The sequence below is a fragment of the Marmota flaviventris genome, chromosome 10 (assembly GCF_047511675.1).
Source record: "Marmota flaviventris isolate mMarFla1 chromosome 10, mMarFla1.hap1, whole genome shotgun sequence".
Classification (NCBI taxonomy): domain Eukaryota; kingdom Metazoa; phylum Chordata; class Mammalia; order Rodentia; family Sciuridae; genus Marmota; species Marmota flaviventris.
Window position 1 is genome coordinate 2,621,728 of NC_092507.1, and position 25,714 is coordinate 2,647,441.

Consider the following 25,714-nt stretch of genomic DNA (forward strand, 5'->3'; position numbering starts at 1 on the left):
CCCAGCTCCCCACCCAGACACTGGAGCTTGTTGGCTCATGGCGCTGGGGTCAGTCCATGGTGGACGGGCCTGTGGCAGGACATCATGGTGAGAGCATGGGGTGGAGCAAGACCACTCAGGTCATGGCCGGGAAGGAAAAGAGAGAGGAAGAGACTGGGGTCCTGCAGTCCCCCTCAGGCACACCCCCCGTGACCCAAAGACCTCCCACCAGGCCCCACCTCTTAAGGGTCCCACCCGCTCCTAGCAGCACCAAGCTGGGGCTCAGCCTCTCCCACGTGGGCCTCTGGGGTCATTAAGGTTCCAACCGTAGGAAGGCCCGCCTACCTTGAAGCTTCACTCTCCCAAAGGTTAGCATTGGGCATGGTGGCCACTGTTCCCTGGACATCAATAGTCACTTCTTCCTCCAGCCCCTGGACTGCATCCTACACCCCTTTCCGTCTCGTCTTTGCAGAGAGCACAGTCCACTGCCACCTCCAGGAGAAGGGCTCTGCACGGGCCTCGCCCCTCCCAGGCCTCCGCCACTTCCCTGGCCAAGTCCGGGTCAGTGAGGTGCCCTGGGGCTTGGGCTTCTCCTTGCTGACTACCTGGGGACTTCCCAAGGCACAGGAACCTGCTGTGGGGACAGTCAGTTCCCATCCTGCCCTCCTGCCTGGCCTGGCTCTCAGTGGGGAATCGTGAAGAGGCAGGAAACCCCTGTGTGCACTGTGCCAGGGGCCTGTCCCCAAGATGAGAGCCAGGGGTGCTTTCCAGAGGTGCCCACAGAGTGACCTCCATGTGGTGGTCAAGGTGGCCTCAACAGGAAGGGGCCTGTAGTGGGCAGATGCCCTGCATGGGAAGGGGTACGGAGGGTGCCTCCCCCGTGGCCACCTGCCAAGCCCGTCACCCCAGTCTGATGTGGGAAAAGTGCTAGGTGAACCCCAAGAGGGCCAGGCCCCAGGGAGCAGCTCCCCAGGACTCCACAGTCACCAAGATCCAACTGCAGAAAAGTCTGAGGAACTGTCATGGCCGAGAGCATCCCAAGGAGCCCTAAGACAGAGGTGACGTGTCCTGGGTGGGGACCTGGGCCAGGCACAGGATGCGTGGTGGACTAGCAAGATCTGGGCAAGCTGTGTGGTTGAGCACGCGGCCAGCTGTCCTGATGTTGGCCCCTGAGCTGTGACAGGTACACAGGGACCCAGATGACCCACAGTGGGACTGGGAGCTGAGTCCCAGGAACTCTCTGCACTCTTCTTATTTTTGTGTAAAAATTATTCTAAGATGAAAAATTTGTTTAGCAAGCTCCATGAAATGGGTGGGGGGCAGTCCAGATGCGTTGGGTACAGGGTCCTGGGGACTGGGTAGTAGGACCAGCAAGTTTCCCAGGTGAGTCCTGTGCACCAGGTGAGGGTCCTCCTTGCCAGACGTGGGGACTCCACAGAGGAAGACGGACTGACCAACACTTGTCTGTGCTGCGCACCGAGTCCTTGAGCGCACCTCGGGTTGTTCCTAGCTCTGCCCTGAGAACTGTCGATCCCAGGCACCTGGTCTTCTTAGAAGGGAAGGAGAGCAGACACCTGTTGTAGCTGTCCCCTGGGCAGGACCAACACACTGGGGGTGGCGGAGTGAAGCAGAAGGCCCAGGCTTGGCTGACTCCCCAACACACAGCTCTGACCTCGCAGGGACTCAGGGCCAGGGCGTGAAGAGGCAGGGGAGAGGGAATCCACAGAGAACTGGGTGGACCGGCCACCTGCTGCAGGGCTCTGAGGTCTCGTCCCACCTTGCAGATTCTGAGGTGGCCCCTGGCTGCACAATCCCAGGGCTCGCCCAGGCTGGGTCCTCCCTGCGCTGGTGCCCCAGCATGCGAGGGACCAGCAGCCTCCAGAAGGCCCATGCTCGCTGCTAGCCACAGGTCTCCGTAAGGTGTGACCCTGGGTGAAGAGCTGACCTTGTCTCCCTTGATTGACAGTGATTTTCTTCTGTGAATAGAACATACGGAGGCAGCAAATTGAATCTCAGTTCTCTGGGTCTTCTTAAACGATTCTTGGGGAAAGGAAATTTCAGTAAGAATTTAGAAGGAAGGAGAGCAGGACTGTGGCACACTGGAAAGTACGGGGAGACGGGCAGCTCCCCCTGGGCACGGGGTGCTTGCCGGTGTCATTCTTCATTAGAAAAGTGTCCATCAGAGGCTGCCAGGCGAGCCCACCCTGGCCGGGCCCTGCAGGGCGTGGCCTGGTGCTGCCCTTGAGCAGAGAGGGCGTCTTGCTCCTTCCTGGTGTCCCAGTGAGCACTGCGGGAAGGAACCTGCAGGTCCAGGCTGCCCGTGGTGGCAGTGTCTGCAGGTCAGGGTCCAGGGTCGGCACGTGCCCACCTTGGCCCCTCAGCACCCTTGCACACACCCCTCCTCTGCCCGTTGCCTTTCTTGGTATTGAGTTTTGATGGACATGTGTCACGTGGACCCTAGGAAGCAGTCAGGCCAGCCGTCTGAGGATGCTCTTAGGGCTATGCAGCCACCGCATCAATCCCAGTAGCTCCTGTCCTCCCCACCCTCAGCCACAGCCTACTTCCTGTCTGGATTTGCCTGTTCTGAACGTTCTGCACGGAGCAACCAGCCGATGCGCAGCAATGTGACTTGCTGGGTTCACCGAGGGCAGTATTTTCAGGGTCCATCCTTGTCCCTGGCCAAGTCTTCCTGCCCTAACCATGGCTGAACAATGTTCTGTTGTGCCTAGCTGTGCGCTTGGATGGGCGCTGGGGCAGTTTTCTCTCTGGGTCACTGAGGTGCTGCCTTGGACATCCGTGGGCCTCTGGGAGTGGAGCTGCTGGGCAGCGCCAGGACTCACCCAGCTGCTTCCTGCCACCTGTGTGCATTCCCACCGCTGTGACGGGCTCGCCCCCTGCAGCACTGACCACTCTCCACCTTCTGCTGGGTGCTGTCCTTGTGGGTGTGAGGCCGTGACATGTTCTTAAGGGGTCTGTGGATGGTCCGGAGTTTGGGGAAGCTGACCCCACCTCTGCCTGCCTCCGGGGCCACTACGGAGGGCAGCCGTGCTGCGGGGCCTCCCTCCTCGGGTGTGGGGGTCCCCCACCTCTTGGTGCATGGCTGACAGCACCAGGGTCCCTCCCTGGGTGAGCCCCTCCAAGATGGCTTCCTCATGAAGTGAGAGCAGCTGGGGGCGTCCAGCCCTGCACAGGTCAGAGAGCATCCTGGGCTTCCGCCTGGTTCAGAGCTGGCTGGGGCCACAGGGAAGTGGCGTGGCTGCTCAGGGTCCTTGGAGGTGCTGCTCTCCAGACCAAGAAATTCCTGATAGCACTCAGGGCCAGGCTGGGCCCGGGGCCAAGCACAGTCCGGGGCCTTTGGCCCCTGTACAGGGCCCCTGGTGCCCTTGTGCAGGCCACGCCATCAGCCTGGGCCTTCCTGGGGGAGAAGGTCCCCGCAGGGCTTCCTGGATGCCGGGGAGGGGGGAGGCTTGGTCCTGACTCGCCCACCAGCTCTCTATTTTCCCTCTGAACAAATGCGTCACTTTAAAAAGAAGAAGCTGGACTTGGGGAGAAGCGAATCCACCTCCCCTGCCACGTGGCCATGGCTGGTTTTCTGCATAACAGCTGGGTGTCTAGGAAATGAGGGGTTTCTATGGTAACCAATTACAGCCCGTGATTGGTGAAAAATCACAGAAATATCCTGTGTGTGAAGTTATGCCGGGGAGGCAGGCCCAGGCTTAGGTGCTGTGGTTTTAATTTCCTGGGGCGATATTTCTACAAGTCTGGATGGTGGCAGTTGTGCCCTTGCTTGCTCTTAGTGCAGTTTGCTGGGTAGGGCCTGGGGGCCTGGGGGCCTGGGGCCTGGTAAGACCTCGTGAGTCCTAGTGGGGCCTGGGAGGAGGGTCTCATGGCTTCCTGTGGGGCCTGGTGGGGCCTGGAGGCGCCTGGAGGCGCCTGGAGGGGCCAGCACCTACTCCAAGCAGAATCTCATTGCCCTGGGGCAGACTCCCACCCAGCTGTGTTGTCAACCATCTCCCACCCTCGCTAGGTCACCAGCAGCCCCAGAGGAGCTGCCTTTAGCACGTGCGGGGTCTTTCACACTGACCTAGATGTCCCCTGTCCCCGTGCAGTGCTGATGGCCCAGGTCCCTGCACCAAGCTCGGCTGCTTGTGCAGGGAAATTGCACAACGCGGCAACCCAGAGCAGAGGCATTAGCATAATGAACACTTCCTAATTTCTGGAGCAAAGCACTTTGATTCTGATTAAAAAACCAGGGCCTTATTATTTGGGGATTAGCCCTTTTTGATAATTAATGCTCATTAATGTGAGGTTCTTTCTCTCAACATCTCAGTGACCCCTGGGGACCAGCTCATTCCCAAGTGCCAGGAGGCCTCGGCCCTGGAGGGTTGTGCACACACTGGGACCCAGTTACACTTGCACACACTGGCACACTCCCAGACACGCCTTGCACACTCACTGGCATGCAGGCACAAGGCAGTCTCACACGTGGGCACGTGCGGGTGCACATGGGCAGATGCAGGGGCACACGGGGCACAGCAGCGCACTCCCCTCTCACACCGACACACAGGCATGGTGTGCGTGAGGCTGACTCACATCTGCAGACACACAGTCACACGCATCTTCACACCCACACATGCTGACACACACACTGCACATGGTCTCTTCCTTGTGACAGGCACATACAGGATTGTCAAAGTCACACCCAGCACACACACTGACACACGCATGAACACGCTGCTGCACACTGGTATGTGTGTGCACACTCGACAGGGTGCTCACACTCACCCCAATCCCGTCCTTTTTAAAGTCACATGACACCTATAAGGAAAAGTGTCCTGCGTGTCCCGGAGGCTCGCCGCCCCGCCCACCCCCACCACAGCAGCGTGGAGTTTTGGGGATTCATTTTAACTTTCAGACCTGAGGGTGTGACAAGAGCTGAGTTTGAATGGCACCTGTAATCAGTCCTCAGTTATCCATGCAGTGGGACAGGGCACGTGGGCCCGCGTCCCCCAGCCTGCCACGTGGTTCTGTGCTGTGCTCTGGATGTTCCTGTGACGCTCCAGCGTCCACCTTCCTGGAGGTGGCTTCAGGCCTGGGCTCTCTGGGGACTGCTCCACGGGCCGTGGACACCACGCTTCCCCGGAGCTCCGGCCTCCCCAGCTCGGCCTCCCCCAGGCTCTGCAGGGCTTGGGCTTTCTGCAGCTCCCGGGGCTGAGGAGGTGGACAGAGGGCTTCAGAGGCCACCTGCACCCGGGACATACAGGGGTGGAAATGTCAGCAGGACCAGCATTTCGGCATCAGTAAACCCCCAGCTTATCTGGAACAGGTCTCAGGTCCCTTGTGACCTCGGCAGAGGCCCAGCCCGGGCGGCTGGCGTCCAGGGAGGAAGGCCCTGGCAGCTCTAAGACAGTCACATTCACCTCAGGGGCCACGGCAGGGGCCAGGGCAGGGGCCAGGGGCCTTGCAGAGTGCATGCAGGTGGTGCTCAGGGGCCACCGACTGTTTGCTCCTTGCCCGGCATCTGCCTGGCTGAGTGTCCCCGAGTCAGACCTCGTCCCACCCAGGCCTTGGGAGAGCCGATGGCCAATGGCAGTGAGCCTCTTGTGCTTCCTAGAGGAGAGCACCTGGCCTGGAGTCCGGCCGGAGGCTGGCCAGTCCTGTGGTTCTCAGTCTGTATCCTCTTGGTGCCTCCTGTCATTACGGGCAAAAGGAGGGGGACTGGCAGGTCATCAGGTCATCACATCGGGGATGATGGGGGTCCACTGGGTCTTGGTCCTCCCCCCATGAGATGGGCCCTGTGGTTGTCAGCTGGCTGGGTGCAGCTCCTGGGGACCTGGAGGGCATTGTCTTCTCAAGGTGGAGAGGGAGGTGCTCCAGTGACCTTCAGAGGGAGGGGTTTGCCCTTGAGGCTGAGCTTCTCCTGCAAGACGACCTTGTCCTGATGGAGGATGACCACCTGGCCCCGCCAGAGCCCTGCCCGCCCTGCTGACCACTCTCCTCTCTCTCCTTCGCAGCTCCATGTCCATCCGCTGGCCGGGCCGCTCCCTTGGAAGCCATGCTTGGATCCTGATAGCCATGCTGCAGCTTGCTGTGGATTTCCCGTCCTGTGAGTCCCTGGGCCCAGGCCCCGAGTTCCGGCTCCTGCCACGACCACCGCAGAGGCCCCCGCGGCTGTGGAGCCTGAGGAGTGGACAGCCGTCCCGGCTCCCTGCCCCTGTGTGGAGCCCTCGGGCGCCCCGGGCGGAGCGGGCCCATGGGCAGATGCCCCGTGCCAGGAGAGCCCATAGGCCCAGAGACCAGGTGGCCTCCCTCGTGCCCAAAGGGGGGCTCGCCAAGCCCCCAGCTGCTGCCAAATCCAGCCCGTCCCTCACTTCCTCCTCCTCGTCCTCATCCTCCGCGGTGGCCGGAGGGGCCCCCGAGCACCAGAGTCTCCTGCGGCGGGGGAAGAGGCACGTGCAGGACACTGGTCTCAGTAGCTTCGACTTCAGGGGCAGCAGGCCCACGACAGAGACAGAGTTCATCGCCTGGGGGCCCACGGGGGACGAGGAGGCCCCGGAGGCCAACACTTTCCCGGGCGTGCATGGCCTCACCACGGTCCCCATCTCACAAACACGGAAGACGACTGTGGCCACCACCACCATCGCTGCCACCACGGCCACCTCCATTACGCTGCAGACCAAGGGGGTCACTGCCTCCCCGGATCCCCGGAGAAGGGTCCCCGCTGGGGCTAGCACAACGGAGCCTTCCCCCAGGCCCAGCAACAACGGGAAAGACAGCAAGCCCCCCCGGATTCTGGGGGAGACCTCAGGTAGGCGGCCACCACGGAGCTTTGGGTCTGTCCGGGGGCTGGGGTGTGTGCGGCTTGGGAGGGAGGGACCCCCGAGGTGTGCAGGGCGGTTCACGGGGGCCAGACTGAAAAGGAAGAGGCCAGGGGTCAGGCGCAGGACCGCAGGGAGAGATGGTGTCCGGTGTCGGGGACGCCCGGGCAGTCTGCAGGATGGGGGAAGCAGGTGGACGTGAAAAGGGGGCCTCCCTCCTTCCCATCCACCTGAGAGTGGACGCGGACACTGGTGCTGCCAGGGCGAGGCCTGGCGGAGTCCTGAGAAACCGCCAAGGCTGGGGCGAGGCCCCGCAGGGGAGCTGGTCCAGGACCAGGAGTGGCAGGAAGAGCCCAGGGCTGGCAGCTGAAGCTCTGCGGACAGGCGCGGGTGGAGGCTTCCAGGGACGGCTGGTGCCTGTCCCTGCCCCAGCAGCTGATGCCCCACTCCTGGGCCTCTGACGACAGGCTGTGGCCCAGGTGACCTGGCACCCGGTGTCCACCAGCAGCAGCCTCCCTCACTTCCTGCAGCAGCTGCGGGAGGCGCCGTGGGGGAAGGGCTCCCTGCACACCCAGGTCTGGGCGCCACCCACCCCGCCTGGGGCTCCTGGGGATCCAGGGCAGGAGAAGTGCTGCGGAGAGCTCCCCCCAACCCGGTGCGGAGGGGCCGAGGGCCTGGGACGGGTCCTGCGAGGTTCCCTGACCTTGGCCAGGCAGGCAGCCGGCAGCCGTGGACAGGTTTTTGTGGGGTGGCCGGTGTTGGCCCTTCAGCTCACCATTTTCTTCCTCCCTTCACTGGACAAGACGGTCTGTGCCTTTGTGTCACCCCTGGACAGCAGCTTGTCCAGGGAGCCGGAGCCCCATGCCAGGGCAAGGCCCGGAGCCGGCAGCTCCCTGGAGGGCCCGGGGGCCGCCTCAGCCACCCCAGCGTGGCGCCCGTAGCTCTGGTCAGAGGCTCTGAGAGTCTGACCTCAGTAGACGCAGGAGGTGCCCCCCGTCACCTCCTCTGAAGACCCACTTGCTGTGTAGCCGTGGAAGAGGAATCAGGTTCCCTTTACTCCTAATTACATCCGTTATTACTAAAGTTAACGCCCAGGACGGCCTCACAGGGCTCAGCAAACCTATCCACAGTCCACTGGCTGCTGCTGATCCAGCGACAGATGCTTATCTCAGGAAAGATTTGTGCTTCTTCATAATATAATCTGGTGCTAGATTAATTTGTTTAGCAAAGCAAACGTAAAAGGGGGGAAATGTGTGTGTTTGCTTCTAATGTAGAGAAATGTTGATTCTGGAAAACGCTGCCGGCCGGCAGAGAAGGGAACGGGCCCTCATCAGGGGCTGAGCAGCTTCACCAAGTCAAGGCAAAGGGAAGAGGGTGAAGAGGCAAGGCTGAGATGATCTCCTAACTGGGCTCATCACAGTCCAGCTGGCCCTACCTAACTGAATTAGATCCAAGCAGGAGTAATTCAAGTTAGACCCTGGGAAGGACTGGCTAATGACTCTCAAGTGAGCTATTTTCTTGGGCTCCTGAAGGCAGGCGGTGTAATCTCCTGCTCTGTATGAGCTTCTGAGTGGGAGGGTGGCAGGAAAGACCCCTGCAGACCCCTTCAGACCCCTCCTGCCTCAGCAGTCATCAGGGTTGGCCTGGCCCTACGCTGGGTGGCGCTTGGCCGCTGCTCACACTTCTCGGGAGCTGCGCAGCAGGAGCACCTGTGGGCTCCCGGGCTGCGGTCTGGGAAGCTGCATGGCCCCTGCTTGGTGGCTGCGGCATCTGGGGAGGAGTCTGGGCTCCACAGCATGTCACTCTGTGACCCTGGGCAGGGTCTCGATGTCCTTGTCCTCACCATCAAACCCAGAGCCTGCAAGGCTCTCCTCTGGACAGTGGCTGTGAGGATTCAGCAGGTCACTGCTGAGCGTGGAAAGTGGCCCCCGGTGCCCAGGATGGCCCCACACGTCAGCTGCTTTCACGCAGCAAGAGAGGCTCGGAGGACAGTGCCACAGCTGTCAAAGGCAGAACCGGCCACCAGGGACTGAGAGTCTTGTCACCTGAGTCACACCCAGCCTTGCCACTCGCTCCTGGGGACACCTTGAACCCAGAATTTGGCCTAGGACATGCTACCAGCATCCCCTAAGATGGTCCACTGTCCAGGACAGGTGTCTGGGATCAGGGCTGGGGATCCGTGGGGTCTACTCCTGCTTCTGTGGGGAGATGTAGAGGGACCGGCAGGTCCCACTCCTGCTGCCTGGAGCACAGGCATTCCTGGGGACAGATGGGGTGGGGGAGGGTGATCTAGGGCACTGTGAGATCCCACAGAACTAAGGCTCCAAGGAATAGCCGCTACGGTTGTCGGAAAGCCCCTCCCTCGGGAATCACCCTGCAGGTGAAATAACTGGGACATTTCTCTGAATTTTAGGATAATGGTTAAGCCCCTCGCTGCCTGGCTTCATAGTCCTCATATTAGCTGTGTGACCTGGGCAACCTGCTTGTCTGCTCTGTGCCGCAGTTGGACAGTAGCATTGACCTCTCCTAACATTGTCATCAAAGGTTAAAGGAGACAGTGCACGTCATGTGCTGACCTTCTGGCGCACGGGGGCCCGCTCAATAAGTGTTGGCCACTGTTAATATGAGCAGAAGGATGGTGATGGTGGTGGTGATGGTGATGATGGCAATGATGGCAATGATGGTGACCACAGTGATTATGATGGCGGTGATGGTGGTGGTGATGGTGTGGTGTTGGTAGTGGTGTTGGTGGTGGTGATGATAATGCTATAATACTAGTAATGGTGATGATGACGTCACGGTGGCAGTGATGGTGGTGGTGATGATGATGATGGTGGTGGTGGTGGTGGTGGTGGTGGTGATGGTAATGCTATAATACTAGTAATTATGATGATGGTGGTGGTGATGTCACATAATGATGGTGGTGATGTTGGTGATGTTGGTGGTGATGGTGGTAGTGATGGTGATGATGTTGGTGGTGATGGTGGTGGTGGCACTGATGGTGATGATGATGGTGGTAGTGTTGGTAGTGGTGCTTGTGGTGGTGATGATAATGCTATAATTCTAGAAAATACAATGATAGTGGTAGTGATGGTGGTGGTGATGGTGGTGGTAGTGATGGTGGTGGTGATAGTGGTGGTGATAATGGTGGTGAGGGTGGTGGTGAGGGTGGTGGTGATGATGGTGGTGATGGTGGTAGTGATGGTGACAATGGTGGTGATGGTGATAATGATGGTGGTGATGGTGGTGGTAGTGATGGTGGTGGTGATAGTGGTGGTGAGGGTGGTGGTGATGATGGTGGTGATGATGGTGGTGATGGTGGTAGTGATGTTGATGTTGGTGGTGATGGTAGTGATGGTGGTGGTGAGGGTGGTGGTGAGGGTGGTGGTGATGATGGTGGTGGTGATGGTGGTGGTGATGGTGATGTTGGTGGTGATGGTGGTAGTGTTGGCGGTGATGGTGGTGGTGATGGTGGTAGTGATGGTGGTGATGTTGGTGATGATGATGTTGGTGGTGATGGTGGTGGTGATGGTGATGTTGGTGGTGATGGTGGTGGTGTTGGCAGTGATGGTGGTGGTGTTGGTAGTGATGGTGATAATGATGGAGGTGATGGTGGTGGTGAGGGTGGTGGTGATGGTAACGATAATGTCAGTTGCTATTAATGTGCTGATCTGGTGCTACCAGCTTTGACAGATCATTTCACAGGTCCCAGGGCCTGTCTCTGACCTTGGTGCTTTCTGCAGAGGTGTAGCTAGACCTCTAGCTGGGAGCTGCTTGGGATGGAAAATCACCTGGCGTGGATTCGCAGAGGCACGCAGCTCAGCCTCTCTCAAGTGCTGGCAGAGGATGGACGTCAGATGGGTCAGAAGTTCGCCTGAGGCTCTGTCAGGAGGCCCCCAGTGTGACTCGTCTGCCTGTGTCAGCCTCTTGCCTGTCATGCGCTGAGTTTGGAGTCACAGTGTCTCGCAGGAGAGAGCCAGAGGGTAGTTCCTTGAGTGCTGGTCTTAAAGCTCATGGCGAGTGTGTGTGTTACTGGACAGGCCACTGCAAGGAAGCCTGGCCCCGGCCTGTGCTTAACAAGGTCAGTGCTCGGGAAGGATCTCAGACCCTGCCTGCTGGCACCTGCCCTGGGACTCCCTGGCCTGCTCAGATGAATCTAGACTTCCCCAGCTGAGCAAGCTTGGGTCTCTCGGGGGGTGCACCACCCACGAGGGGCCATGCAGCCCTGCAGGTCCCCAGCGTCATTCAGGGAGTGTCTCCATTTAATCTGTCATGTGTCCGTGACATCCAGCTCAAGGTCGCCGCGGCTCAGATGTCGCTGAGCCCTGCCTGGTGATTCTTACATCGGGATTCACTCATGCGTTTTCCCAAGGCTAGTTGGAAAGTTGCTTTGTCCGAGTCACCAGGGGGCCTTCAGTGTCCTTTAGGCATGTAAGCAGGGATGCCGGCATGACTTCCTCTGCACCTTGATGGCCAGCTGACCCGAGCAGCGTGTGGGCCGGCCAACCCCGGGAGCGAGTCCTGTGACAGTGAAATACCTCCTAAATGCCAGAGTCGGAGTGGAAGGGAATCCGCGCAGAGGCAGCAGGGAGAAGCGAGCTCCTTCCCCTTCCGTGGAAAGCCATGGTGGCAGTTTAAATGCTGAACCCCTTTTAATTAAGTTGCTGGGTGTTTGCTACCAGGAAAGTGAATCTCTCCTTAATTTAAAGATGTTTGAAGCAAATGACTCATGAACTTCAAAAGTTTTGAGTCGCTTAATTGGGATAAGAGCGTCACAGAACAAATGAGCGGCTGGAGGTCCTGGAGCACCCTGGACTTTGCAGACACCGAGGCTGGTCTTTAGAGTCTTAATTGGGACTGTCTCAGTGGCAGGGGTGGCCTGGCACATCCTGAGAGCCACAGTTCTGGCTGGTGACCAAGGACACACTGAGCACAATCACAGGTGGAGACGGGTGCCAGCCGCCAGCCCTTGGGGCTGTGTGGCCCTTAGAGAACTCCCTGTGCTTCTGCTGAGCGGAGCCGGGTTCACACCAAGTGGACACGTGAAGTGTCCGCCCTGACTCTGCCCGGAGACTCCGCTTCCTTTCATTCCCGTTCCCCACGCGCCGCTCTGGCTTAATGCAGTTAGTGCCTCTTAAGCGTCTTTGATCCCCCAGGGCCTCGTCCTCCTTGGCAGAGCGGCAGAGACAGGGCCAGTTCTTCAGGGCCCGGGAAGGCCACTCTCCAGTGCTCCTTTCCCTTGCCAGGTTCTCAAACGCTGCTGCTGCCTTGGGTATGTGGCAGGGAGGGGCCTCTGTGACACCCCCTCTAGGCTCTGGTCTCCTCTAAGGGACTGTGGGGTCACTGGCCGAGCAGGTGGGGAGGGGCCGTGCCAGTGCTCCTGTGGAACATGTCTTCCCTTGCCTTGTGTGGGACACGCAGTGCCGGAAGGATGACAGAGCCGTCTGACGTTCTGTGGATTGAATTTATGATTTCGTCTGCGTGCAGGGGAACAATCCTGAGCGCTGAGATTGAATATTAGACAGAACACCATTTTTAGAATTTTTATTTGACTGTGTGAAAAGGACCAGTTTTAGAATTTCTGGCTTCTTGATCAATTATGCAATGAACCGCCAACTTTATACTTAGTCGCTGTTAAAGTGCCCGCCCGGGTAGGAGGGCGAGCTGCTGGGGGCATGGAGCCTCTCCATCTCTTCAAGGGGTTTAGACGCTTATTTGGCCAAGCAAGATAGATGAGGATGCATCCCTACAGAGAGAGCCGGCGGGCAAGGACAGTGCAGGAAATGTCACGGAACCAGCCTCATCAATTGTCCAATTTTTCTGGCAGCGGCAGTCAGAGGAAGAAGGGTCTGCTGTGGGTGGGAGGGGCCAGACCAGGCCTCCAGGGACCAAGTTCTGATGGAAGAAGGGGTGGGTGGCCCAGGGAGAGACGCCGTGCAGAGGTGGCAGGCAGGTGGGCAGAGTGGGCAGAGCCTCCACAATCCTGGACCACGCGAGGAGCTGAGTTGGGCTTCAGCCCTGGAACCCAGTGTCCTGGCCCCAGAGGCTGGAGAAGACCACCTGGAAGCCCCTTTCCCAGCCCTGAACTATTGTAAGGCTGGGTGGCCCCTGGATGCCACCTGTGGACAGCTAGGGCAGTGGCCTGCACAGGCCCCTCCAGATTCTCTTTTCATTACAAGGTGAATGCCAGGGGGCAGGGTGGCCCTCCCAGGGTGGCCCTCCCAGGGTGGCCCTCCTAATGTCCAGGGCAGGCCGTCCTGGGGGCCTGACAGTGAGCTCAGTGGTTGACAGGAAATGCTCTGGACTGGACTTTAGAGCTGCCATTTGGGGGTGATGAGTAATCTTTCCTTAGGGGTCAACCCTGTCCCAAGCCCCCAGGAGTGGCCTGCCTAGTGACGTGCAGTTGGAAAGGGGCCAACGGGCACGCTCCTGCAGAAGACGCACCGCCCTCACCTTGCAGCAGGTGAGCTCCCGGTGACACTGGGGGCCTCCCCGCCAGCTGCAGCCGTCCAGGTCCAAGACTCCACCAAAGTCACATCGGACACTCGGGTGGTGGACGGAGGCGCCCTGGGCAGGTGCGAGGCCTCTGGACGTGGGTCAGTGAGTCTCTGTCCTGCAGCCTGCTGCAAGGCTGTGAGGATCAGCGTAACAGAGGGGGAAGCTTTTCTTTCCAGAAGTTTCTCTCTGCAGGGGAAGCTGCAGTTTTCCCTCAGACTCAGCCATGGAGATCCTGCAGGGGGGACGCCTGGGCAGGTGAGAGCGCCTGCCCGGCCCACTGCACCCAGGCTCCCCACCGTGGCTGGCCAGCGCGCGTCCTTGGCTGTGCTGTGACCTCGTGGGGCCTCGGCCTCCTGGACTGCACGGTTGGGAGGTGGTTTCTCTCGGGGGTTGTTCTGAGCCTGGATCAGGTCGACCTTGGGAAGGGCTGATGCCATCGCGAGCATCAGGAGATGCTAATGGAGTCAAAGGCCCAAGGTCACCTGCAGCCACCTGGCCTGGACTGCGTTGGGGGAGATGGTGCCTGAGCAGGGGATGTGCCACTAGGTTTCTGTGTCCTTCATACCCTCGGGGAGTCACCCTAGGTGAATGGCTACCCACTGCTCAGGACTGTTCCGCCCCATCACAGCCCTCTCTTCTGTGGCATCCAAGCTGCCCAGGAAACCATCAAGGGCCTGCCCTCGGCTGCCCCCATGCGCAGTTTCCGTGAGAACCGGGCCCTGTGGTCTGCACATCTGTCCTGTATACGGCAGCACACAGAGTCCCCGTCCTACTCAATGAATTGGTCATGTGACAGCCACGTGTGTCCCCTCAGTTCTGAACACCCAGCCTCCCGAGAGCCTCTAGTCTAGTCCTAAGCTCCAGAGGCAGCCTGCTACCCAGGACCAGCCTCAGCCTGTGGTCTGGCCCACATCCTGGACTTTGAAGGCCCAGCCTCCCTCTGTGTCCCAGTGCCCTGGGCTGCCCTCCAAGGCACCCTGGTGGCAGAGGTTGAAACAGTACCAATTCCTCTGCACAGCTCCTGGGCAGAAGCCTGAAATCCAGGTGCCACAGGGCTGTGCTCCCTCGAAGGCTCTGGGGAGGGTCCTTCCTCCTCTGCCAGCTCCTGGTGGCCCCAAGCAGCCCTTGGCTTGTGGCTGCATCTCTTCCATGGTCTCAGCTCTGATTCCCGTGACCCTGGTCCCCATGTCTCAGGGTCTGCCCCTCATAAGGACACCTGCCATTGGATTTTAGGGAACCCCTGGAAAATAGATGACATTGTCTTGACATTCTTATCTTAATCACGCCTGTGAAGACCCTTTGTCTAGGAGAGTCACATGCACAGGGTCCAGGTGTTAGGGGATGGACATCACGTGTTTAGGGGGCCCTGCTGAGCCCTCTACAATTGGAGGGGCTCTCAGCAGCTCTGGCTGGGGTGGGGAGTGTGGGGGTTTCTCCTGCAAAGCCCCCCATTCACCCTGCTGCAATCTGGGCTTTGCTGGAGAGGAAGGCAGCTCCAGGGAGGGCACAGTCCAGGGCCGAGCTGCCCACAGGCCAGGGAGCCCTGGGCCTGGAGACAGCAGGGCCTGCCTTGCTGTGCGTCACAAACAGGACCAAAGTGCTCCACTCCCGTGGCCTCGTCCTCTGGGCCTGTCCTTCATGTAGTCTGGTTCCCTTACTCTGTCGGAGCCTCTGCCCAGCAGGCGGAGGACCCTCACCCTGTCCCGGCCTCCTCTGATGCACAACCAGGACTGGCCTTGCTCCTGGCGACACTCAGGCTGCCCGGGAGGTGACCTCAACAGCCCCACACTCTGCCTTCTGAAGCCCTGGTTAGGAATCCATGTTCCACCAGCCCCGCATGGGACCTGGGTGGACATTTAGGATGAGTGGACCCCAGACACAGGGTTGGCTTAGTACGAGAGCGGGGCATAAGCCCCCCAAATCCTGGTTGATGTTGGGTGTCAGACCTTAGCCGGCTCAGGCCCCTTCAGGCCCCGGAGGGAGGACACACCAGGGCCACTCAGGCCTCCCAGGCCTGCTTTTGGATGGGACAGCGTCCCCAGCCAGCTTTCAAGGGGCAAGGCCAAGGGCAGTGCTGCTTGCTTGCTGTCTCACTGGAGGCCTGGACCGTCCAGTCCCTCCTGGGGATGACCAGGGAATAGAGGCCTCCCTTGGCCTTGTCCACGCGGGCTGCCACTGCAGGGGCAGGCGCTCTCCCTGTCCCGCTGTTGCCGGGAGCTTCATGGAGTGGACACAGGAGGCTGAGCTGAGACTGGGGCAGGGACAGGTCCAGAAGTCTCACATTCCCAAGATGTCCTGCAGATTCACGCCCCATGTCCCTGTCCCTGGGCCTGTGTCATTCCATGGGCAGTGATCCTGGGTCCTCTGCTCCTCCTGGGTGAAGTGCTGGCCCACCCCCCCAGCTCCACCCACTTCCCCTTGAGGTCCCCACCTCTGGGCCCCCAGGGAATTGATGTCCGTCATCTGGAACTTGCTGGAACGTCTCACACACTGGCTCAGCTGTGTGGCCCGGCTGCCCCCGCCCCGGATGCCCTGGGTGCATGGTATTTTCCAGGGGTGTCCCCTCATGGGGGACTCCTGGAGGGGCAGTCACAGACCTCCACCCCCAGGTCCTGCAACCCCTCAGGCCCCGACTCCTGCACTGTGTCTGGGCCATGGCCAGCTCCCACCTGCAACCCCCACGAGGGGTTCCTAAGTGCCCCAATGCCTGGGGTCTCTAGGCCTGAGGTGACAGGAAGAGGAAATGAAGGGGAGAGCTCTGGTAATAGGTTCTGTGCTTACAGAAGGCTCCAAAGGACCCTGCCCTCCTGCTCTGGGCCCGGCGCAGGGCTGGGTGTGCTTGTGGCCCAGGACTGCCATCCACTCCTGGCCCTGTCCTCCCGCTCAGGTCCAGGTGATCAGTGACACTGTGCCACCCCTCAGGCTGAAGGAGGCAGAGAAGGCCGGGGGCCCACAACTCAGCCCTGGCTCGCCGTCCCAGGCCTCGGGGGATTCTGCCCCAAGCTGGGAGGACTTGTGAACCCAGGTGGCCGGGTGTCCTGACCCGCAGGGTGGAGGAAGGCTGGGCTGTCCAGGGGGGACTGCTGTGATGAGCAGCAGGTGGGAGGCCACTTCAAGACTGGTCCCTGGAAGGTCTCAGATCCTGGGCAGAGTCCACTGTCCCCTCCCATTCCTCGCCAGACACACGGGGCCTGTAAGCTCCCTGGATGGGCAATGTCCTGCCTGTTCATGGTGCCCTGCCTGGCCCGTGGCCATGTGAGAAATCCCAACCAGAAGACATCTAAGCACCAGGCTTTCTCTCTGTGGGACACCAACCTCCCTCCAGAGTGTCACGAAGCTCAGAACGGGCTTGTGCTCTCTGCCGGTCCCCTGCGTGTTCCTAGCTGACCCTGGCTTCGATCCAGGTCAGCCCCAGCTGCGTCGAGGCGCAGTCCCCGTGGGCTCGCCCCGCACGTGCCGATTCCAGGTTAAAACTTTTGTATTAGGACAGAAGGGTCTGGGATGAGCCTGGACAAGGTGGGCGAGCTCTCCTAGTGCTGGACTCCCGGAGCAGCCATGGGGACATGCGCGTCACAGCTGGGGTGCTGTGTGCCGAGGGCCGGCAGGCGCCTCCTCGCGGGCAGAGCCCAGTGTGTCCAGCTTGTCTGGCGGCTGGGCCCTGAGTGCGGGTGTGCTGGATGGTGTCCCACCGCTGCCCTTTAGGAAGCCTTCCAGTGGCTCTGGGGTCCGGGGAAGGCTTTGGTGGACATGGCCGTCACCACACCCAGCCAGTCCCCAGTGGACCTCAGGGCGTCCGCAACAGGGCTTCCTCAGATTCTGTCACAGCAGCTTAGCAAGTGGTGGCCCCGGGCCAAAGTGGCCCTCCGCTGGCTTTTGTAAATGAAGTTTTATTGGACACGTGGTGCCTCTGGGGCTTCAGTGACAGAGGTGCGGAGTCACAACGCAGACCCGACAGCCGCGATGAGAAGAGGAGGCCCCGTGGAAGAGAGCGCTGTCTCCCGGGGTGGCCTCACGGGCGCACCCTACCCCAGGTAGGGAGGCGGGGGCGAGGCTGGTCCCCAGAGGCTGTGTGGGACAGGAAGTGCGGGGCCTGGGGGGTGGGGTAGGCAGAGGCCCAGGAGCAGGCCGGACAGTGAAGGGCTGCCGTGTGCCAGCCACCAGCCCTTTCTGCCTTCCTGATGGCAGAGCGTGACGGGCCTGGCCCAGTCCTGAGCTGTGAGCTACCCTGGGGTTGGCCTGGGGACAGCGTGGAGTACAGTGGAGACCAGGGCCCTGTCACAGAGCTTCCCGTCGTGGGCAGTCGCTGTAGCCTGGCCCCAGCCACCCTCCTGGAAGCCTAAGGAGTCTGCCTCAGAGAAGGGCGTGGTCCTGAGGGTGGGTCCCTGGGGGTGGGACGCGGCTGAGGAAGAGACAGGCTAACAGGGAGGAGGGGCCAGGACTTGCCAAGAAGCCCTGTCCATTCTGCGGCAGCCACGGTGTCCCAGGGAGAAGCCAGACCTCGGAGGTCTCTACCTGGGGGCCAGGGCCTCGCCCCGGGCCACCAGCCGTTTCCTGGGTGCTGGCTTGCTGAGCCTCCAAGCAGACGTCTCCGGGACCGTTGGCTGTTGGCAAGGTGCTCCAGAGCGGTGGCTTCAACATCAGAAATTTGTTGTCTCCCCATTTTGGAGGCTGGAAGCCCAAGGTGAAGAGGTGGACAGGTCAGCCTCCCCGAGGCCTGTCCCCGGCTGGCGGGTCCCCACCTCTGGCTGTGTCGTTGCCCGGCTCTCTCTGTGCAGCCTGTGGTTTCTCCCCCTCTTCTATGAGGACACCGGGCCACTAGGACAGGGCCCCGCCTGTGACCTCATTTAGCCCGCTACCTCCTGCCGGGCTCGCGCCCCAGCTGTGCTCACTTCGGCCCTTCGGACTTCAGCTCACAAGCGGGGGACACTTGGTTCAGGCCCCAGCACCTCCCTGCCAAGCGCCTGGGGCATCTTGGCACGGGGGTCTCCCTGTATGTGAAGCAGAACACTCCCGGAGCCGAGGGGGCGGGCGGCAGGTGGAGCTCCACCACCCCTCCCACAGCCTCGGGGGCCACCCGGAGCCCTAAGAGGCCGTGAGGGGTGACTGGCCCGTAGGAATGTGGTGGAGAGCTCCACTCGGTGAGCTGGGTGGTGCGTGTCAAGGTGCCGCCGCTTTACATTGGGTGGGAGTGCCTTACTGATGGCTCGACGTAGGGGGATGACCCCTGGCTGGGGGGGCTACAGAGTGACTTCCCGAAGCCATGCCGGGCTTTTGGTGGGTCTCGGGGATGCTGGAATGGCCAGCAAGAGGCCTGAGGGGGTCTGAGCAGGAGACTGCGGCTCCGTCCTCTGCAGAGGGCTCTAAGGCCTCCTCCTCCTCCTCTGGTGGAGAGTCCCGGGAATTGGTTTCAAAGGCTCAGTGCTGGTGCCCTCCCTCGGCGAAGCCTGATTAGATGGGGCCCAGGAAGCTGCATTCAGAAGCCCTGTCCACCATCCAAGGGTCTGGGAGGCAGGCAAACAGGGGCCCGAGGGGGCCTGTACTGCAGAACTGGTCCCCAGCGCAGAGCTGAGCCTGGCCTCGGCCTCCCCAGGGCCTCCCAGGGTCTCTGGTGATGACTGCCCCTTGACTTGTGAAATAAGTAGGACCCGGCAAGGAAGAGCTTCCAAAGGCAGGGCGTGGCGACCCAGACGGCAGCCACGCGCAGGGCTCATGGTCTGCTTCCCCGCGGCCACTCCTGCGTGGAGACTCTGAGGGGGGTCCTGGGCCAGCATGTTGCAGAGCCCTGCCGGTGGCAGCTGGTGGCTCCCGACACGCGGCTACATCTGTTCCTCAGTGAGTCATCTGCTCAGCTGGGGCGCACTCGGCTCTCAGCACACCAGGTGGCCTTTCCCAGGCCCTGGTGGGTAAATGTCATGAGACTGGGCTCCCTGGGCAGCCTGGCGGGCAGCTGTCCCTAGACTGCCGCAGAAAGGCTGGGGAAGAGCCCCGGCAACCTTGGACCAGAGGTGATGGCTCTGGGTCACTCCGTGTCGCCCCTGTCTCCCCGCTTCACCCGGTGACGCTGAGAAAGCTCCTCTCCCAGGAGCAGTGCTTCCTGCCCAGTACAGTGCCCTCTGGCCACCCTGCCTGCCCTCCTCATAGCCCTCGGTCACAGCTGTCATCGGCCTACGCGTCTTGTCTACAGCCAGGTCCTCAGCCCTGGGCAACAGAAAGGCCGCCGTGCTCTGGGGCTCGTCCCCTGCACTGTCACAGGCCTGGTGTCACAGGCCTGGGGGCAGCCTGGCCCTGGTCCCCGCCGGCTGCTGCTTGCCTGGGGACAGGGAGCCGTGGTCTGCTCCCCCCAGGGCTTATGGCCCAGGTTCCCTTGTCCCTCAGGGGAGACCCTATCTCACTGTCTTCTGTGCAGGGGTCAGTGAGGGCCCCTGGGGTGGGGTCTGCAGCCTCTGGGCCCCGACAGCCACCTGGGGCTCCCTGCTGACGACTGGGCGGAAGTGAGCCTGAGGCCTGCAGTGGGCTGGAGGGGCCTCCCAGGACAGCTGCCCTCCCAGGGCTGAGCCTTGGGACCTGGGCCTGTCCCCACCCCTGAGCCCTGAGCAGGGGCTGCCGCTGTACCAGAGACGGTTCCTGGCCGGGGACCCTAGGTGGCAGGTGGGAGGGCGTGTTCAGATGGGGAGAACCTGCGGCACCCCACACTTGGAGCCTGGCAGGGGCTGGCAGGTGGCTTTAAGCAGGTGCGTGCTTGGGTCCATGAAGGCCATGGTTGCTGGCCTGGGTGGCCTGAGAGGTCCTGCAGCTGGCTGGTGACACAGTGTCCAGTCAGGGAGGAGGCCCAGATCCAGAAGAACCCTGGCTGAGAAGCCGGCCCTTCTCAAGTACAGGGGGTGACTTATCTGGGCTCCCTTCTCCCCAAGGGGTCCCTCCATGGCCAGAGGGGCCTCCTGCTAGTTAGAACATGAGGGACGTGGCCGGTGATCGGTGGGCTGTGGGTGCAGACAGCCGTCCATGACCCCACAGCCTGCTCAGGGGAAGGGGAAGGAGGCAGGCCCAGTGGGGCACAGCAGGGCACAGCCGGGGAGCACGGGTCCTCTGGGGCTGAAGGTCACTCTGAGGCTGCTGGGAGCTCCTGTCCTGTGCTGCAGACAGCTGCGTCCAGGCTCCTCAGAGAGTGGCCTCGGCCTGCTCGGGTCCTCAGGTCCCCGTCCCGCCCAGGCCTGGAACTGGGTCACCTGTGGTCCTGCTGACAGGCTCACTGTCACCGGCCCCTGGCTCCAGGAGGAATGTTGACCCATAGCTTTCAGGTGTGCCCACTGGTGGATGGCCTTGGCCGCAGACCCTGTGTCTGTCTTCCCATTAGCCCCTGGTGGGCCCCCAGTGTGCCCTAGGTCCTGAGGACGCTGCCACTCCCCTGTGGTCCCTGCAGCGCTGGCTGGCACGCAGCTGGCAGGCCTGACGTGTCCTGGGACTTCCCAGGACAAGTCACACGGCAAAGCTGAGGCGGGTTGTTAGGTGACAAATCCAGCCGGCTGGCCTTCTTGCACCCTAAGTGGCATCCGCGGAGAATGAACTAGCCAGCCTGCTTCTCAGACCAGGCCGCGGACAGTCCTCCTCCTCCTGTGGGGAGAGGGCACTTCCTGGACCGCTGTGTGTGGGCCCCACTTCACCCGCCCCCCCAGTGGGCGCAGAGTCGAGCTCAGAGCTGGGGACCGTCACCCTGCAGCTCCCCCGCCAGCCCTTCTGGCCCAACTGCACTTTTCAGCTCCAAGGCTCCGAGTGTGGCCGGCAGGATGGCCTGCGAGAGCTGTCCAGGGCCTGACTCGCTGTGGAGGCACATAAAGTCCTCATGGGGGACAGGGCGGAAGTGGTGCCTCTGCCGAGGGAAGTGGGCACCCCGAGGGCTGCTGGGGTCACCCCAGAGCACCCTGACAGCCTGAATGCCCTGAACAACAGGCTGGAGGCCCGTGGTCCGAGGTCACGGTGGGCGGTCAGCTCCTTCTGAGGCTGAGGGAGGACGCCCTGCTGGCCTCTGCAGCTCCCGTGGCCTTGGGTCTCCGGGGCGTGTAGATTCTGCCTTCACCTCCTCTTCCCATGCGTATTTCTGTGCCCGGTCGTTGGGGACACTCTAATGACCACATTTTAACTTGCCGACCTCTGTGGAAGCCTTGTCCAAGGTCACATTCACAGGCACTGGGGGTGAGGACGGATTTGGGGACCCCCTCATGGTCCTGGATGGCCCAGCTCAGGCCCTAACTTAATCACATCTGCAGGCTCTTTGTCCAGACCAGGCGGCCTGCACAGGTGGGGTCAGGATTGGGGTCCCTTAGGGGGTTCCTGCCTGCACTCTGCACCCCACTGCTGAGTGACTGACCCCGGGTGGCCGGAGCAGGAGAAGCCTTGAGGAGACACGTGCTGGGGAGGAGGTCACCTGCAGGCCCTCACCTATGGCAATGGAGATCCCTGGGGTTTTTCTGGACCGCAGGTGGCTCTCAGCCCATTGGGGCAGACGGGGAGCCGCGGAACGGGCCGCGCTGGTCAGCCTTTGGCTTCTGGGTAAAAACGGTTCACAGGACGTGGACACAGAACCCTGGGCAGAGCGGCTGGGCAGCTGCGGGCGCCAGGACTGACCCGCAGCTCACCGGCTGGCGCGGGGGTAGGTGGCCAGCAGCAGGAGGGCCCCTGCCGTCCGCTGCGTCTCTGTTTCTACAAATGTTCAAGCCAAACCCCAGCCTCTGCTCCTCCTGCGGCACTGGGTCTGTGCTGACCACTTCCTGGTCAGCACGCAGCCTCTCCACTCCCCGGGCCACAGCAGCCCCCAGAGGCTGCCCTCTGCACCCTGCAAGGGCCGTGCCCACCTTCCCACCAGAGGATGCACCTCCCTGAGAGAACGAAAGCTTTGTCTGCCCGTGGGCACCGAATCTGCTGACCGAGGAGCTCCGGCTTTCTTTCCAGACCAGCATTCCCGGATGCCTGCCTGGTGCAGCCGGGACTTGGGTGCCCAGAGGCTCGTGGGAAGAAGAATCAACCGAGCAGCCCTCGGCCCCAGCTTCCCGACACTCTGTGCTGGAGCTTTCTTACCCCCTGTCTGGCTGGATCAGACTTGGCCTGCAGCTTCCCTTCCCTTGTGCTCAAGCACGTCCCTGCTCTCTTTGGCAACCCCCCCTGGTCTCACTCAGGCGTCCGTTCCCTGGCTTGGACACAGCAGAGAGGCTCTTGACTGTGCGTGTTGGTCAGCTTTCTGTGCTGTGACCAAGGTACTTTCCAGAAAAAAGAGGAGGAAGACTTTATTTTGGCCAGTGCTCAGAGGTCTCGGTCCGTGGTTCGCTTGCTCCGAGGCAGAAACGTCGGGTGGGGGTCTGGCAGAGGAAAGCTGGTGGTTTCAGGGGGTGGCCCCAAAGCTCAGCCTGTGACAGGAGGCCCACGGAGGCCAGCTCTTCGGGAGCAGGATGCTGTGCCGCAGAGCTCCAGGCTCGCAGCACGGGGTGCCGGTCACGTCACCAGGCTGGAGGTGCACACGGCACAGCCGCTTTTGTCCCCAGAGTCTAGAGAGACGTCGCAGCCAAAAGGCTCTCGAAGAATTGCTCCTGCCCTCGCCCCGTCCCCACTCTGATTGTCCTGGGAGGCTGAGACTGTGCCTTCCACCATCCAGGGGCGCCTGGGACGTCCTCGCCAGCATCTCTCTTCTCCACGCTGCCCTCCACAGTCGGGGCGAGGTTCAGGACACGGAGGTGGTGAGCGCCGCCCTGCCCCGTGTCCTGGGGCCTCTCCAGGGAGCAGGCGGGGCGGCTTCTCACACCGAGTCTGCCAGCCCCTCCTGCTCAGAGGGCCCCATGCCACGAGGGGACGGGGGTGGCACCTTCTCCTCCCTCCCCCCTGAGCAAGGCTGGTGGTGGGACTCAGGTCTGGGCAGGCCCTGCAGGTTCTGGGACCCTAACAACACTGTCTTCCCGGGACCTTCTGCTGCTGGAGGGGAGGGAGGGGAGACATGCACAGGGGCTGGAGAGGTGGCATCCACATTGGGCCCCTGTGGTCCTGTCCCCACCCTCCTCCACATGGTCTGCCAGCTGTCCCTTCAGCCCCCTGAGTTCAGGGTCCAGGAAAGGACCCCTCAGCCTGGGCTCCTATGAGAGGCCCCAGAATTGTGCTCTGCTGACTGACCGCCTCTCAATTCTACAAGCTGGTGTCAACAGATTGTCCCCAACATCCTGGGACACGCTGCAGGTGCAGAGCGGTTTGGAGAGCACAGGAGTGACGGCTGGCCCTCCCAGGGGACCAGGGTGAGTCACCTGAGCCTTTCCGTGACGTGAGAACAGCTCTCCCTGTCAACCCCAGCCCTGCTCTCAGGACAACAGGGGCCGTGGCTCCTGGCGAGTCACAGTCTGTGGGCTCCCAAATCGGAGCCCCTGTCCCCTCCCCCCCTCCCTTCCAGGGAGCCGTGGAGAACCTGCCCATCCAAGCAGCCCAGCCCAACTTCCCGCCAGGGCCTCTCCTGGCCCCGCTTTGCTCATCTGCGAAACGGGGGTGACAGAAGCGCCTGCCCCTGGGGCTGGGAGAGGGAGGAGCTGACCCCTGTTACGTGCTCAGAACGTGCCTGTCGCGTGGCACCAGCTACAAAGGTGTCCGCGGTGTCCACAGCAGCTGCCACTTGCTCCTCCCAAGCAGCAGCTCTGATGTGGCCTCTCCTCTGCCCAGGAATTGTCAATGGCTCCCCACTGCCCGCCCGAGACACTCCAAACTCCCTCACGTGGCTTAAGGCTGTGGTCACCTTTGCACGTGGCCCCAGGAAGCCCCTTGGCCCCTGCTCCGCAGCCGTGTTCCGCCTGCCGTGTACCCCTCATGCTCTCCAGAGCTACCGACCACAAACGCTTCCCCTCACACAATCTCCCGCTAATCCTCTGTGGCCAGAAGTAATCTGTTCCTTCCTTAAATGCTCATGATGCCTCCCCGGTTCCACTTATATACACAAATAACTGCAAAATAAGATTAAAAGTGAGGCTCTGACTCCCGATTAACCCATAAGCTCCTTCAGGCCAGAGCCTTGGTGGGCTCATTTATTTATTGTTAATCCTCCACGTAGCCCACTGCAGAGGGGTGTGCACACGTGTGGCGCCCAGGGAGTGTTGATTGAATAAGTGAGTGAAGAGGGGGCAGGGAGGCCTGCCACACAGCTCCTGTGGGGAGGAGCGGGCGCAGCGGCCCCTCCAAAGTTGGACAGGCTGTGGGGCGCCCTGGGTGTGAAGCCCCGGTGCAGGGATGTGGGTCTCTGGCCGGCTCCTGGTGCTCACGAAGCCTGTGGGGCATCCTGGGAGGGCCCGTTTGTGCGCTCTGGTCAGGCGCGGGCCTTACAGAGTCCAGCTGTGCTGGGAGGGACGGGGAAGACCAGAGCAGGTCCTGGACACACCCTAGGCCTCCTCACTGCCTGGGGCAGGACGGGGTCTGCAGCTCCTGGACCCCCAAGGATGCAGAACGCCACGGGCACTGTGTGCCCTTCCTTATGATTGAACCCATGAGGTGGCTCACAGCGCCTGCTGCCACACGCACTGGGTGACAGTCCATGCACCGCTGTGTTGGGGACAAGGGCGAGGGAGAGAACTGCCCTGTCCGCCGTCAGCTCAGATGTGTTTGTTCCTAAACATTTGGCCCATGGTTGGTTGAGCCTGTGGGTGTGGAGCCTGTGGGTACCGAGGGCTGTGGGATTGCCCTCAGGAGAGGTGCGGAGCCGCTGGCTGTACCTCTGTCCTCCCCGCCCACCACTTACAGCCGGGGTGGCGGACGGAGCATTGGGCCTGGAAGGCCCTCAGCAGACCCCGGCAGGCAGGCAGCTCAGAAGCCCCATGAGAGGTGGGCTGAGGAGGCCCTGGGCTCTGCAGAGCACTGCACCAGCCCCCGCCACCCTGGCACCTCCACTCCTGCTTGGAGCTGGCACAGAGCACGGTACCTGGCGAGGGAGCGCGTGAGGGAGAGCCTGTCTTCCCCTTCCCATGCACAGTCAGGGTGGTGGAGTTGGGGTCTCCACTGCGCTCATGGGTTTGGGCAGAAATGGAGAAATCACAACTGCCCAGTGAGCGTGTGTGGCCACTCCCTCGGGGCACCTACGGGTTATGAAGTGGGTTGAACCTGCCCTGTCCGAGGGGCCTGCAGGGACACAGGCCCCCAAGTCTGACAGTTCAACGCACAGAGCAGGCATGCTGCTCACCCTACCCCACCCCTACCCCCACCCCTACCCCAACCCCTACCCTCACCCCTACCCCCACCCGAGCCCCACCCCAGCCCCACCCCTACCCTCACCCCTACCTCCACCCCAGCCCCACCCTAGCCCCACCCCAGCCCCACCCCTACCCTCACCCCTAACCCTGGATGTGCCTCATGACACAGCGAGGCCCAGCCATGGTGGGGATGGCAGGCCCACAGGGGGATGACCTGGA

The 25,714-nt window shown here is 61.6% G+C and overlaps 1 protein-coding gene across 1 annotated transcript in view; it reads left to right on the forward strand.

The window, feature by feature from the left end:
* Ajap1 (adherens junctions associated protein 1) overlaps positions 1–25,714 on the forward strand; it is a 91,340-nt gene that overhangs the window by 37,135 nt on the left and 28,491 nt on the right. The window contains exon 3 of the mRNA XM_071618538.1: positions 5,994–6,787. Within this exon, the coding sequence (XP_071474639.1) occupies positions 5,994–6,787 (794 nt within the window). The remainder of the gene's footprint in view (positions 1–5,993; positions 6,788–25,714) is intronic.